At 44.5% G+C, this 14,166-nt stretch overlaps 1 protein-coding gene across 1 annotated transcript in view; it reads left to right on the top strand.

The window, feature by feature from the left end:
• LOC137437908 (uncharacterized) overlaps positions 1-9,363 on the top strand; it is a 51,337-nt gene extending 41,974 nt beyond the window's left edge. Inside the window, exons 21-30 of the mRNA XM_078768653.1 lie at positions 20-82; positions 834-896; positions 1,031-1,147; positions 1,262-1,339; positions 3,587-3,640; positions 3,762-3,819; positions 5,098-5,187; positions 7,565-7,621; positions 8,021-8,221; positions 8,509-9,363. Of these exons, the coding sequence (XP_078624779.1) occupies positions 20-82; positions 834-896; positions 1,031-1,147; positions 1,262-1,339; positions 3,587-3,640; positions 3,762-3,818 (432 nt within the window). The 3' untranslated portion in view covers position 3,819; positions 5,098-5,187; positions 7,565-7,621; positions 8,021-8,221; positions 8,509-9,363. The remainder of the gene's footprint in view (positions 1-19; positions 83-833; positions 897-1,030; positions 1,148-1,261; positions 1,340-3,586; positions 3,641-3,761; positions 3,820-5,097; positions 5,188-7,564; positions 7,622-8,020; positions 8,222-8,508) is intronic.
• Positions 9,364-14,166: the final 4,803 nt, after the last annotated feature.

Genomic DNA, 14,166 nt, shown 5'->3' with positions numbered 1-14,166 from the left:
ACACTTCATGTCTCCACAGGGTCCTGCAGGAATCCCTGGTCCTTCAGGAGAGCAAGGCAATGAAGGCCTACCAGGATCCAAGGTGAGCTCTTTTTCTTAGATCGAACTAACCTCATGTAGTGAATCTGATACTTTACCTCAGTTACACTGTATGGTATCTAAAGCTTTACTTGGAGTCGTGGAGAGGAAACTGATTGTGGTGGAAGGAAGTCGTGGCGCTGGGTGATGGGGAAGTGGTCGCGGAAGCAGCCTGGCAAACCAACCACAGTCCAGATCACTTGAACCCTAACCAGACAACAGAGAAATGATGAGCCGAACTAGAAAGTAACATCTATTCGAAGGAAAGTTTCGGTGGAGCAGCATCATCGGTGAAGGTGGGGCAGGGTCATCGTAAAATGACGAGGGAGAAGCGATAAAGGTCCCGGGTCTTATTTAAGGCCAGTTCACATATACTGCCCATTCTTTTCTTCGTGTAGCCAAGAGCTAGTACACACACCACGTTGCTGAAAGTATTGGAATGCCATGTCCAAACTTTGATCGAATCCTTCCAGGAAAGCGTGTCATGCCAATGTGGACAACAGGACAGCGCAATCGACAGATCGGATCAGAAGAACCTACAAATCGAATAACTGGTTGTCAATCAATATACATATGTATTTCCAAATGGTTCCATTGCTTTTGACATTTTCATTAGTTGTATGTGTGGTGTTGACCGAGGGGTGTACCTTTGTACCTGAGTACACAGGTTAAGTAGTCGGTGTCACGGCAACAAATTTGTAGAGCAAATTTTTAATCTTGTACCTCCATTTGCTTTCCTATGTGTCCCCATACAGGGCGGCAGAGGATTTGACGGAACCCTAGGTATGAAGGGAGAACCTGGTGAGAAAGGACACAGGGTAAGGTGGTTGGTTAATCTGATCTGTCATTAATTTGTTCACAATTTGAACCAAAACGCCCTCAGATCACCCAACTTGTGCTGTCAATATGGAATGTCTTTTTTTCTTTTCTTTTTTTTTACATATTATGTTAGGGTCTCATGGGGGTCCCTGGAGTGGCTGGACCTACAGGGGCAGATGGGACTCCAGGTCCACTCGGTCCATCTGGACCTCAAGGGCCTTCAGGGTCAGAGGGCATTCAAGGACAGAAGGTAAGTGGAGCCATCTGTAAGTCAATTGGGTAACTGTATACCGGATCCAATTGGACTAGTATTGTCATCTATTAACCCTTTGTTTTTACCTTTCGATGCACCCTTTTTCTACAGGGGGGACGGGGACCTCCTGGGGAGGGGATCTTGGGTCCAAGTGGTGTACCAGGCATACCTGGAGAAAAAGGAGACTTGGTCTGTGCTCATCAACATGCACAAAACCTCTTTCACTTGGCACACATCCTCGTTCATCTCGTCTCATTCCGCTTTTGCTTGGGGTTCTAGCACTGAGATTCACTTCCACATCGAAATTAGTCGGGATGTTTATGACCAACCTCTCTCATATTACCTGCGATGGCCTTTTAGACTTGAATCGGATCTGTGAGGCATTTCAGTACAGGGCAGCCTCGGTTCTTCACCCCAATCCATTGGGTTAACATTTGTGAGATAAGGCCGAGAAAAATATATTTCCGGGTTCTGGTCAGCGCGCGCATCGATTTTGACCCTGCGCGTCAACAATTTGTTTTTTCCAAATTTGGTATCGATGTTCGCGCACGGTTCTCCCCTACAAAACTGCGTTTAGTTTGTCCAAATCCAACCAGCCGTTCCAAAGATATGAGTAGTTTTGTGTGCCGTGACGTCATGAATCCAATAGGGAAGTTGCATGTGACGTCATCGTCTTGGTCACGTGATCGCTTGGGTGGCAAAACATTGCTTCTGCCACGATACGTAATGGCGGCAATTTGAAACTCGTCTCACATATAAATTGCCCCCTACACGATGGTAAAGAGTTGTTGTGCTGTCGGATGTACAGCCCGATTTCATAAGGGATCGGGATCGTCGTTCTACCGTTTTCCGGACGACACAACGCGCTAAAACGGATTCATGGCTGCCTCGACTGCAGCTCTCAGGTGAGAATATGGCTCATGAGGTTGATACCTTCGCTCGCGAAGCGAAAAGCAGGATTCGGCATTTGGTTACGTACGTGTGGAGTGTGTGTGGCATACTTGTGGTGTACGTGTGGAGTGTGTGTGAACTGTGGAGTGTGTGTGGACTGTGGAGTGTGTGTGGACTGTGGAGTGTGTGTGGCGTACTTGTGGGTCCACACGGGTCAACAGGCAGATGACACAGCCTCAGTTTCTCGCAATACCGCGAAAACGCCTCAACGGGCAAGCTACGGGCGTAAACTGGCAGGTCCGTCTGATCAAACGACAGCTTTCCCGCCATGTTGTTTATGCCACCCAAGATGGCGGCCGGAACCGGTTGCCATGGACGACGCTCACGCGATGCAAAGCCTCTATCGGCTGGATATTGTAATTTATTGAAACGAAGACTTCTTTGTCGGGTTCGTGTGAAGCAACCAGAAGGCCTAGAGAGCTGCGGGTGGTCTCGTTAGTTAGGCCTGGATGCTATCTCGTTTGCCATGAAGTTGTAAGTGTCTGTGATAATCTGGTGGACTGGGAGAAGAGATCGTGGGAGACCATCGGCCTGTTAGACCACTTGCGCATGCGCAGTGTTGACACGATCGACGCATTGGAATGTTTGACGGTACGGCGAGGCGATCTCGAGAACGAAATGGCAGTCTATATATATGCTTGAAGAACTTAATGATTTTCAGAATAAATACATTTTAAAATAACTTAAGCTTGTGTTCATTATTTACAAATAAAAGGCCGACAAGTCCCATTGGCTGTCTTTAATTTCTCTCTGGACGGCGCCACAGCAAATGAGGAGGACCGCAAGGCATGAGGACACAAAAACGCCTCTATATGTGCAATCCATGCTCTTCAAAAAAAAACAAGAAAAAAAAAACCGCATCGCCGCATCAATTCTGGAACTTTGGTCTGACCAGAGACCAGCAATATATATTTTTTGGCCTAAACCACAAAGCGTAATTAAAGGGCTTCATAATGTTCATTGCCATCAACCCATCGATAGTTAAGAATATTGGCTTCGCAAGAAGCAGGACACCTTCACCCAACTTGGATGATAGTTGGGTGATAGGTGTCCTTGCTTGAACAACCGTCAGGTAGTTTAAGAAATTGTTAAATCGAACATTTTTCAAGTATATCGGTCGGTCGTGCGCATTATTTTGTCTGTTTGTCTGCATGTCAATCGCCAACAGGTCACAATTTTAAACCGATCTTCATGAAACTTCACGAAATGTTAGAGTTGGTCATAAGCAAAAAGCCTATTTATTTTGAGGTCAAAAGGTCAACAACTCTGACAAATTTCTAAGATCATCAATTTTCATCCGATTGACTTGAATTTTGAAGAGGATTTGCGGAACAGGTCACTGAAATCAGCCACCAATTATTTTTGAGGTCAACATAGGCCAAAAGGTCAACATAGGCGAAAGGTCAACAACTCATTTTAAGGATTTCACAAGTATCGTGCAATGCACGACGTATTTCTTGTTTATTTGATCATGGTGTGTTTCAGGGTGATTCCGGACAAAGTGGGAGACGGGGGGACAAAGGTGAACAGGGGATGACGGTGAGCTATGAAAACTCGTCAAAAGGAAACTTAACATGCGGAAGTGTTTTTTGTGAGGTGACAAATTTGGGGCTCACTTCGGGTTTGATGTCTGAATGGCATGGTTCTGGTTTCACCACAGGAAATGGAGATTAGAGATTTCGTTCGCCAGGAGATGAAACAGCACTGCGGTATGTGAAGTAACTTAGTGGCATTGGAGATTATTTCATTAACTATTTTTTTTTACTTTATTGCCTTAATAACCCTTGTAGAAATGAAACACCACTGAAGTCGTTTGTCTAATGGTGCACGTCTTGTTTGTTTCCTTGCAGCATGTGGTGGTAAGTGGCTGGAGGAGACACCACACCAAATACAACCTTCGTCCGTTCATTCCTTAAGGCTCACGCGATGAGACGCGGGATCAGCGTACTCATCTTTTAGGTGCTCTTCAAGCAATTGGTGCGTCAAAATCGGCCGTTTGTACCAGTTTGCTTTTGGCACGACTCGGTTCCGGAAGTTGTGAAGATATACAGTACCTTCAGAAAGTATTCACACCCCTTGACTTTTTTCACATTTAGTTATGTCACAGCCTGAATTTAAAATAGATTACATTGAGATTTTTTTTTTTTCATTGATCTCCAATTAATACTCCCATAGGAGGGTGGGAGGACGGTGGGCACTCGAACCTGCAATTAAGAGGGCTGTCTTAGTACCTGAGCACAGTATTATGGGACAATGCAGTGGTAGACATTATTACACCTGATAAATGCATATTTATTTCGGACGAGTGCCGGGATGCGTTGCAGATGAACACTCAAGCACAGTGTGATAATACGAGTTCCCTTTCGAGGAAGTTCAACAAAGGAGGCCATTAGGCCCTTTAAAACCTCCTTTTCAAATGCCGAGTGTGAGCAAGGAAGCAGCACGTACTCGTTATCACTCTGCCGAGGTTCAAACCACCGACCTCCCAGACTCAGAATAGATGTTCTAACCCTTACTCCACCGAGTCGGTGTAAGCAAGTGTAAATCTGTGTAAGTCGGTGTAAGCAAGTGCAAGTTTGTGTGAGCCAGTGTAAGTATGTGTAAGCATGTGCAGGTCTGTGAGCACGTGTAAGTCTGTGTAAGCACGTGCAAGTCTGTGTGAGCACGTGCAAGACTGTGTAAGCAAGTGCAAGTCTGTGTGAGCACGTGTAAGTCTGTGTAAGCAAGTGCAAGTCTGTGTGAGCACGTGTAAGTATGTGTAAGCATGTGCAGGTCTGTGAGCACGTGTAAGTCTGTGTAAGCAAGTGCAAGTCTGTGTGAGCACGTGTAAGTCTGTGTAAGCAAGTGCAAGTCTGTGTGAGCACGTGCAAGACTGTGTAAGCAAGTGCAAGTCTGTGCGAGCACATGTAAGTCTGTGTAAGCAAGTGTAAGTCTGTGTAAGCAAGTGTCCGTTTGTCACTCCTGCAATCCTTCCTTTGTCCTTGATTATTTTGCAGATAACCGGCTCAACACTCTGCGTCTTCGAGAACACGATTACGATCATTTGAATGGCGTGGGTTCTGGCACCTACCTTTGGCCACTTACTGGTAAAAACCCATCTGACCTTTATGTACCTGAGGATTGTTACGGTCGTTATCTTGAGGGCATCAGCTTTTTAGTGTGGTTTTTTTTTCCAAAGTACCATGATAGTTTGGTTCTCATTTTCGAGTTTGCTGCCAGAATGATCAAGTGTGCAAAAGCTTGTCCGAATAGTAGGGGAGCCAGGCACTGAAATTTTGAAAAACCCGTACCGGCTTGCTATAACATTTCCATGGGTGGATTTGTGTAGGCCGAGGCATCCCGCACAGGAATAGTTTGCTCTGCTCTGCATTTGCTCTTGCGAAATCCAAATTTTTGGAGGTTATTTGAACTTAAGGGACCACATAATTGAGCCCAAAAGTTATGGGTAGGGGAAATCAAAATCCGATTTCAACAGGTTTACTATAAAAGGAAACCATGCATGTTGGGTATCATTAGAAATGTCTTGATAAGACCTACCGAATGGTACTATGCAAATGAGTAGGTCAATACTGATGACGTCATCAGAGGTCAAAAGGTCATTTTTTTTTTGGCCGAGGTGAAAATCTCGGGGTTTCGATCTTTAAATGGCCACTGGTACAAAACTAAAAGAGATAAATGGATGAAAATAACACTGATTTATGTTGACATATAGGGGAAGTTTTTTATAACAATAATCATTACAAATACCTTGAGGCTTTGGAATTAACCCCTCGTGTTTGAAACACAAATTTCATAAAAACGACAATTCTCAGGATTTTTCTAGCATTAAGACAAGACAACCCCAGGACTTTCTATATTATGATTTTAACCATATATCGTATTGAAATAGTTTACATTTATCTCTTAGAAGGTGTATTAACCCTTTATGCACCAAATTAGTAACAGTGGATACATTTTAACCCTCAGTGTACGGAATGCCAAGTTTGTGATAAAACTACGCATGAAAAAACGTATGAGTAAATCTCTCAGGCTCTCTTTAGTGAGTTATGGGTACTATAGTATTCCTGCATTGTTCCTTGTATTGCGTGAGTTATGGGTACTATAGTATTCCTGCATTGTTCCTTGTATTGCGTAAGTTATGGGTACTATAGTATTCCTGCATTGTTCCTTGTATTGCGTGAGTTATGGGTACTATAGTATTCCTGCATTGTTCCTTGTATTGCGTGAGTTATGGGTACTATAGTATTCCTGCATTGTTCCTTGTATTGCGTGAGTTATGGGTACTATAGTATTCCTGCATTGTTCCTTGTATTGCGTAAGTTATGGGTACTATAGTATTCCTGCATTGTTCCTTGTATTGCGTGAGTTATGGGTACTATAGTATTCCTGCATTGTTCCTTGTATTGCGTGAGTTATGGGTACTATAGTATTCCTGCATTGTTCCTTGTATTGCGTGAGTTATGGGTACTATAGTATTCCTGCATTGTTCCTTGTATTGCGTGAGTTATGGGTACTATAGTATTCCTGCATTGTTCCTTGTATTGCGTGAGTTATGGGTACTATAGTATTCCTGCATTGTTCCTTGTATTGCGTAAGTTATGGGTACTATAGTATTCCTGCATTGTTCCTTGTATTGCGTGAGTTATGGGTACTATAGTATTCCTGCATTGTTCCTTGTATTGCGTGAGTTATGGGTACTGTAGTATTCCTGCATTGTTTCTTGTATTGCGTGAGTTATGGGTACTATAGTATTCCTGCATTGTTCCTTGTATTGCTTAAGAACAGACAGTATCTCTTGAAATTAGTAGATGAGGGAACAACGGTAAGACAAACAATCATTGATTTCACTGATAAGTGACTATACATGTAACTCTAAGATTTGTAGCCTTTAATTCAGGCAAATTTGATCAACAACCATTTCAGAAACTTGTGGGTCTATGAGCAACATTATCGCTGGTTATGCATACAGCCTGGTCTAGATTATATATCGGATAGCCTTTCATTGGCACAGTAACATAGTATGGCAAGACCTGTTATAACATTGAAGATGGAGATCCGCCAGGCTGATTAAGTTAACGCTTTGTATCCACTGATATGCCGGATCTGGATTCGGACCTGAACCAAGATCTAATCGGCTTGTTCTTATCAACTCTCCAACTCATCCACCAAGTTTGGCATAACCCATGCACATTTTGAAATATCATGCTAGATGTCCAAATTCTTGTATCCGGATCCGGATCTTCACTAAAATCGAATCGATTCATCCTTGTCACACACTCAACCTGTCCACCAAGTTTCGTCCAAATCCGTCGATAACCTCTTTTAGATATCCTACGCACAGACAAGCAAACAGACAGACAGGGGTGGCAGAGGTACCTACTAAAAATGGTAAAGTTGATCTTCTTTTATCCTCTCTTGAGAATTTAATACTGAAAAAACTTTGTGACTTACCCTCACCCCAAGATGACAAGCCCGGCGTGATGATGACAGGCAAGCGAGACAAACGAGAGGTGGATCATGGTAAGGATTTGTGCATTCACGTCTCCCGTGTGCCCACGTCTATGCTCATGGAAGAGCTGAATGGCAGAGTGCATAGTTCAACCTACATCTTCCATTTAAGGTACCCATTGGCGCATTACTTAGCATGCTCTTGCACAGACAAATGATCATCACCTGAAATAGACTAAAAAAAAAACAAGAAAAACACAGGTTTGTAAGCAATGAGCTGATGAGATGCCAAAGAAGGGCTAAAGGCATCAGATGTGTAGTTGATATTTGGCTGGTGATGTCGGTGGAAAGAATCCGTTCCTGTTTGTTTTTGTTCGGCCATTCACTGTTGTAGTTGCACAACCCCTCATATCCCACAATGTCGTTACCTTCACACGCATACACGTGGTCTTTGTTTTCCTGCAACCCTAGACGAAGCAGGCAGGTGCTTTTTGCCTCTGAATGCGGGTCCTTGTGAGAACTACGTACTGCGATGGTACTACCAGGCCACCCTTTCCGCGTGTCGACCTTTTGTGTACGGTGGTTGTGGTGGAAATGATAACCGTTTCGAGAGCAGCGAGGCTTGTCAAACCTTGTGCTCCGCACAACACCGGCACCTGGCAACCATCAAAGGTATGTACACCAGCGCACCTTGGTGTGTTGCATGGATGTTCATGCCAACGTTAGGGAGGAATGGTGACCTCCAGATCATACACCTGGTTGGAGAAAGTTGTTCTTTTTAGACTAATCTGTCGGTTTAATGACTGTCAGTACTAATCAGTAGCAAAAATGATGGAAGTTTGGTGGATTTGTGGACATGGGATGAAGTTGAGGTTGCAAAAAATGAGGCAAATGAAAAGGTGAATGAAACAGTGGTTATGTTTTGCACTTCTAACGTTCAAACCTCTACGAATCACCAGGACCCTGGACCATGGAATAACAGCACTGAATCCCTGGGGGTCTGAGCCTTGCTGCAGCCGTCAGTACTTCTTTGGACTGACTGGTGCTAGTTCTGCGGCATTACTTACCAAAAGGTGCTTGGTCATTCAACCCCCGTGTCAGCTGCTCCTTTAAACTTGAGAGACAAAGAAGGGTGCTATGGAGACAACATTCCACGGCAAGAGCCATGGGGGCAGCCAGCACTACAGGAATCGAGATCTACGATGAAGGCCATCCCACGGCGAGTGTCGGAGGGGCGGCTGGCTCTTCAGGAATCGATTCCTCCCTCCATAGTATCTCGTTCGCCGCCCGTGCAATCCTTGGTGCTACAAACATATAGAGCTGTTATCCCTGCCACATCATTGGAGCTAACCCGGCCTTGCGGTGCTTTAACCTTAATTGGTGTATACAGGACACTACTCCCCCAATCCATCACCTGAAAAATTGCATCCTAACTTTGCAGTATTTAGCAAAACTATTCTTTGTCGGTAATTATTTGCGAGCATGTAGTTGTTAACTTTGAATGAGGAAACTCACAACTTTGAAAGCAAAACTTTTTCTCGGCTTTGCCTTAAATGAAGGAATATTTATCTGATACAGATCGATTTTGTTTAAACGTTTTTCTCATGGTGCAGGAAGTTTATTCCCTTTTTTATTCTCTGATTCTGAAACTTATAACTCATTAACTACATCAATCGGATGTTGTCTACGGCAAGGTTAACGTTCGTCCTAAATAGAAATCCATGCTTACCACTGTAATGTGTATAAATGTTGAAATTTCCTTTTGAATATATTTTAAAAGAAATGCAACACGTATAAAATATTTTACCCAAAAAGTTGTTGTGGACGTGTGATGGCTTATAGGTGGGTCTCGTGTGGATACAAGGGTTCATGGGTCCTCTCTTGAACAACATCCGTTAGAAAGGTACCTTGGTTCATAAATCACATATCACATGGACAAGTCAGTCAATCATAGGATTCTGGGATTGAAGAGGCTTCCCCACAACTTCTTTAATTGTGGTAAAAGTGTGGTAAGTTGTGTAAGATTGGGCTTGCTCTTCTTAGCATCCTGCTCTGGTTGTCAAGCTCGCTGCCTGGACTGCACAGAGCCACCTTCTTACTTGGTTTTGACTTCTTGCACTTGTGCAGTCAATGAATGCTACCCTCTCCAAAATCGAGGACCTCACAGCAGTCTTATCACTCATATACCGGACTGCACAGAGCCACCTTCTTACTTGGTTTTGACTTCTTGCACTTGTGCAGTCAATGAATGCTACCCTCTCCAAAATCGAGGACCTCACAGCAGTCTTATCACTCATCTATCTATAATTCCAGTAATCTCTGTATGTCTGTGTGTCTGTCTGTGACCGCTGTTTCTCGACAACCACGGGTCCGATATACTTGAAACTTGCCAGGTATATTGCTGGGGACCCGAGGATGTGCCTTTTCAAGGTTTCATATTAATCGGAGAAGTAGTTACCGAGCTATGGCGATTTAGCCGTTCGCCGTTCGCTTTGGCTTTGCGAATGGACCAAACCATTTCATGTAAATAGAGGGGGGGGGGGGTTCTGTGGTCGTTGCGAATGGACCAAACCATTCATGTAAATAGAGGGGGGGGTTCTGTGGTCGTTACTGCCACGTGGTTTCAAAGTTTTTTTTTGTTGTTGTTTGCACGCATGTTTTTTTGCACCCACGTACGGGCACGCCCTAGGATGTTTACACACACACACCCCTACACAAATTTTTTTTTTTTTGGCAAGGAACGGGCACCCACGTACGGGCACGTCCTAGTATACATAAATGACCTAGAGCTGATGATCTGGAAGAACCCTCTTCCTTTTCCTGCAGAGGATTCCACATTGTGTCGTACAGTACTCCCGTCCGAGTGACAGGCAGAGACAACGGCCGTGTCACTCTTCAGATCTGGAATTGATTATATGCTAATGTGATAAATGGAACTTCCAACCTGGAAAATTTGTCTCGCACTGTCACTCTGGAAGGATCATAAAACGAATTGACCTATCTATTTACATGGTAGGCCACTGGAAAAGATTCAAATCTCTCCTGGGTTGGACATGTAGCAAAGCAGATCTCTAGAGTCAGCCACAGACTGGGAATCATCTCAAGTCTTTCCTTGAATGAACAGAAGATGCCCAGTATGCAGACATCTCTGGACATCTGCTTTACCAACTCCTTACATCTGATGAGGCTTTTGTCCACATAATTCAATAGTAATGTAGTACTGCTCCCCCCTTTGGGCTGGCACCCCAGCATCATGGCTCTCCATCAGTCTAAAGCTCTCAGCATTATTGGAAACTCCCCACAATGAGATTGAAAACACACAAGGCCAGGTTGGTGGCCTTTTTTTTGAATTTTTAACCATCTCTCCTCCAGTCTGGTGTTCTCTGCTCTCTCAGCCCACCAATCCTTCCCAGGTCTTACCGATCGCAGGTGTTCCAGTAATCCCCACCTGGTGAAAGTCTGAAAATCCAGACCTATCACACACCTCCACTCTATTCCTCATTTCTCTTGCTTGTTCCTCAGGCTGTTCAATCGAACCAGTCGAAATCGAACCCTCCAGTCTGACGCAGACAGCCCACAACTAGATCATCCGTATCGCAATCTTTTCTATCCCCAGCATACCTAACCAAACCCCACCGTTTTTCTTAAAGGTTCTGGTTTCCACCTCAATCAAAGCAAAGTTTTCCAAGCCGGATCCATCGTGTTTTTTTTGTTTTGTTATATTTTCGTCCGTGTTACTATTTTCGTCCAGTTTCCCATATTAAACCGTATCTTGCTGTGCTATTGTGTCAAATTTGTTTTCTTCTGGCCCAAGTCTACTCCTCGGATAGCCAGGAGCAAAATTGTCTCGGTTTTGAGGTTGGTTCTCGTTCTGCTTCTTTTTTTGTTCCACAAAATTGTTCTTTCTTCCAAAAACTTTATCCTATTCCCCCTCCTCCCTTAAAGAAATCTACAAACCAAAGCACAATCTCAGTCTTCTACCTGTACTGCCTCTACCTCATTCTTTACCTCTCCCTTTTCTCAACATCTCCAAACTGAATCTTCATTGAAGGAAACACTTCTTCCTTTAAAAGCTTTTAAATTCTTTTTTAAATACTTCACCTTCCTTATTTCTCTGTCCAGTCACCCACCTGTTCTTCATCATGATCTATACCACATATTTTACAAACCTTTCTCTCACCTAAGCACTTGGTCCAGCAACCTTCCACCTGTTCCGACCTTTGTCCATGCCTACAACAAAAAATTCCTTCCACCCATCCCATGATGTTCATACCAAAATGTCAAATTTGGTGATCTTAAGAAGTCCTGTTTGCAGAGGTTGTCTGCTCAAGACCATCAAATCCCCTTCATGATAATTTGTAGTGTCAAACCCCTCTGGGTCAGTACCCTCCCCTATATGCCCACATCCTTCCAACCCCACCCCTTGCGTACTCTTCAGCATCCCTCCACTTCCATGTCCCCTCATCCCATCCGCCTTCCCACACCCCCCCCCCCCCCCCCCAGCTTTCTTCCCCATCCCTCAACCTCCCAGCCATCTCCCATTCCACATCCTCCCAACACCTCCTCCCCTGTCCCTCAAACATCTGAAGCCTCCACTCAAACCTGACAGATCTCAAGGCTGAAATGCCCCATGGCAGTGGTCCGGCCCAGTCCCAGTCCTATTCCTATTCCTAATCAACGATCTCTCCGACTCTTTGGAAAATCTCCTTTATTTGCTGATGACTGCACACTCTGCTATGACAAACCCTCATCCTTCAGACAGGCAGGCAGCAGCCCTCTTCTCACTCTTCAGACCTTGAGAAAATAACAAGCTGGTCAAACACTTGGAATATCTCTTTCAATCCTGACAAATCTCACACACTCACAATCTCTCTCCGAAACGACCATCTGGCAAACCCTCCATCTACTTTCTGTAAAATCCTCTTAATTAATGAAGTTCAGTCATTCAAACTGAAAGGTTGTTGGAGAAGAGGATAAAGAAGAAAGTAAAGATCTACGAAATGCAGTTTGGATTTATGCCAGGAAGAGGAAAGACAGACACACTTTCTATTGTAAGGCAGATGCAGAAGTACATTGAGAAGAAGAAGAAGAAGTCGTTTCTTGGGTTTGTTGATCTGGAGAAAGCATTCGATGGAGTTCCACGCGAAGTAGTGACATGGGCATTGAGGAAGTTAGCAGTGGAGGAATGGTTGATCAGAGTAGTGATGGCAATGTACGAGAGCACGCACAGCTGTAAGGACGAAGGATGGGAACAGTGGTGAGTTTGAGGTGAAGGTGGGAGTGCATCAGGGGTCGGTACTAAGTCCACTACTATTTGGAACTGTGATGGAGGTGCTGGCTCGGAATGTAAAGGAGCATTTACCTTAGGAGTTGTTGTATGCAGATGATCTGGTGTTGATTGCAGAAAGTATGGATGGACTGAAGGAGAAGATGAACAAGTGGAAGGAGTGTATGGAGACAAAAGGTCTGAAAGTGAATATCGGAAAGACGAAGGTGATGGCGAGTGGTAAAGCATGTAGTGAGGTGGAAAGAACTGGGAAGTGGCCCTGTGCTGTGTGCAGGAAGGGTGTCGGAGTGAACTCCATTTAATGTACAATGTGTGCTGAGTGGGTTCATCAAAAATGTAGTGGTCTGAGAGGCTCATTAACCAGTGTGGCAGCTACATTCAAGTGTAAGGTGTGCACAGAGGGAGCTGCAGATGGAGGAAATGTTGAGTTAGATCTTGGAGATGGCATGAAGCTGGAAGGTGAGAAAACATTTTGCTACCTGGGTGACATGCTGAATGGAGAAGGTGGATCAGACTCGGCAACGGTTGCTAAAGTGAGATGTGCATGGAAAAAGTTTCGGGAACTGAGTGGCGTGCTGACGAGGAGGGGAGTGTCGTTGAAGCTGAAGGGAAAGGTGGATGCTGCATGTGTGAGAAGTGTTATGATTTATGGGAGTGAGACATGAGTAATGAAGGTAGAGCAGCAATGAAGGCTGGAAAGGGTGGAAATGCGAATGGTTTGGTAGATGCGTGGAGTATCGTTGAGAGAGAAGACAAATGATGAATTGCAAAAGATGATGGGAATAGAGCCTGTGATTGATGCTGTGAAGAGAAACAGGTTGAGATGGTTTTGTCATGTGTTGAGGAAGGATGAAAGTGACTGGTTGAGAAGAGTGATGGAAATGAATGTAGAAGGAAGTAGAGGACGGGGAAGACCGAGAAAGACTTGGCTAAAGATGGTGGAAGAAGAAATGCGGGCAAGGGGGTTAACAATGGGAGATGTAGAAAATAGGGCAAAATGGAGAAGATTGTCATGGGGACCACAAGGCTAACCCCGCTCATGCAGGGAAAATGGCCTTAAAATGCCTGTTGTTGTTGTAGTAGTCATTCAAACTCCTGGATCTCACTGTCAGCCACGATCTTTCTTGGGCAAACTACATTTCAAAGTTGGCTTCCAAAGCCAGCCAATGACTTGGCATCGCCAACTGGACATCCTCCATCGTACCAAGTCCTTCCTTGGCACACCTGAACTCCGATCCCAATACAAGGCTTGCATCTGCAGCTTGATGGAGCACTTCTCCCCCATCTGAGCTGGTGCCTGCCTTACACCTTGCTACCAGGGAAACCAAGG

The sequence above is a fragment of the Myxine glutinosa genome (assembly GCF_964187855.1).
Source record: "Myxine glutinosa chromosome 12 unlocalized genomic scaffold, kmMyxGlut1.1 SUPER_12_unloc_2, whole genome shotgun sequence".
Lineage (NCBI taxonomy): Eukaryota > Metazoa > Chordata > Myxini > Myxiniformes > Myxinidae > Myxine > Myxine glutinosa.
This window is presented reverse-complemented; position numbering and strand designations above follow the sequence as displayed.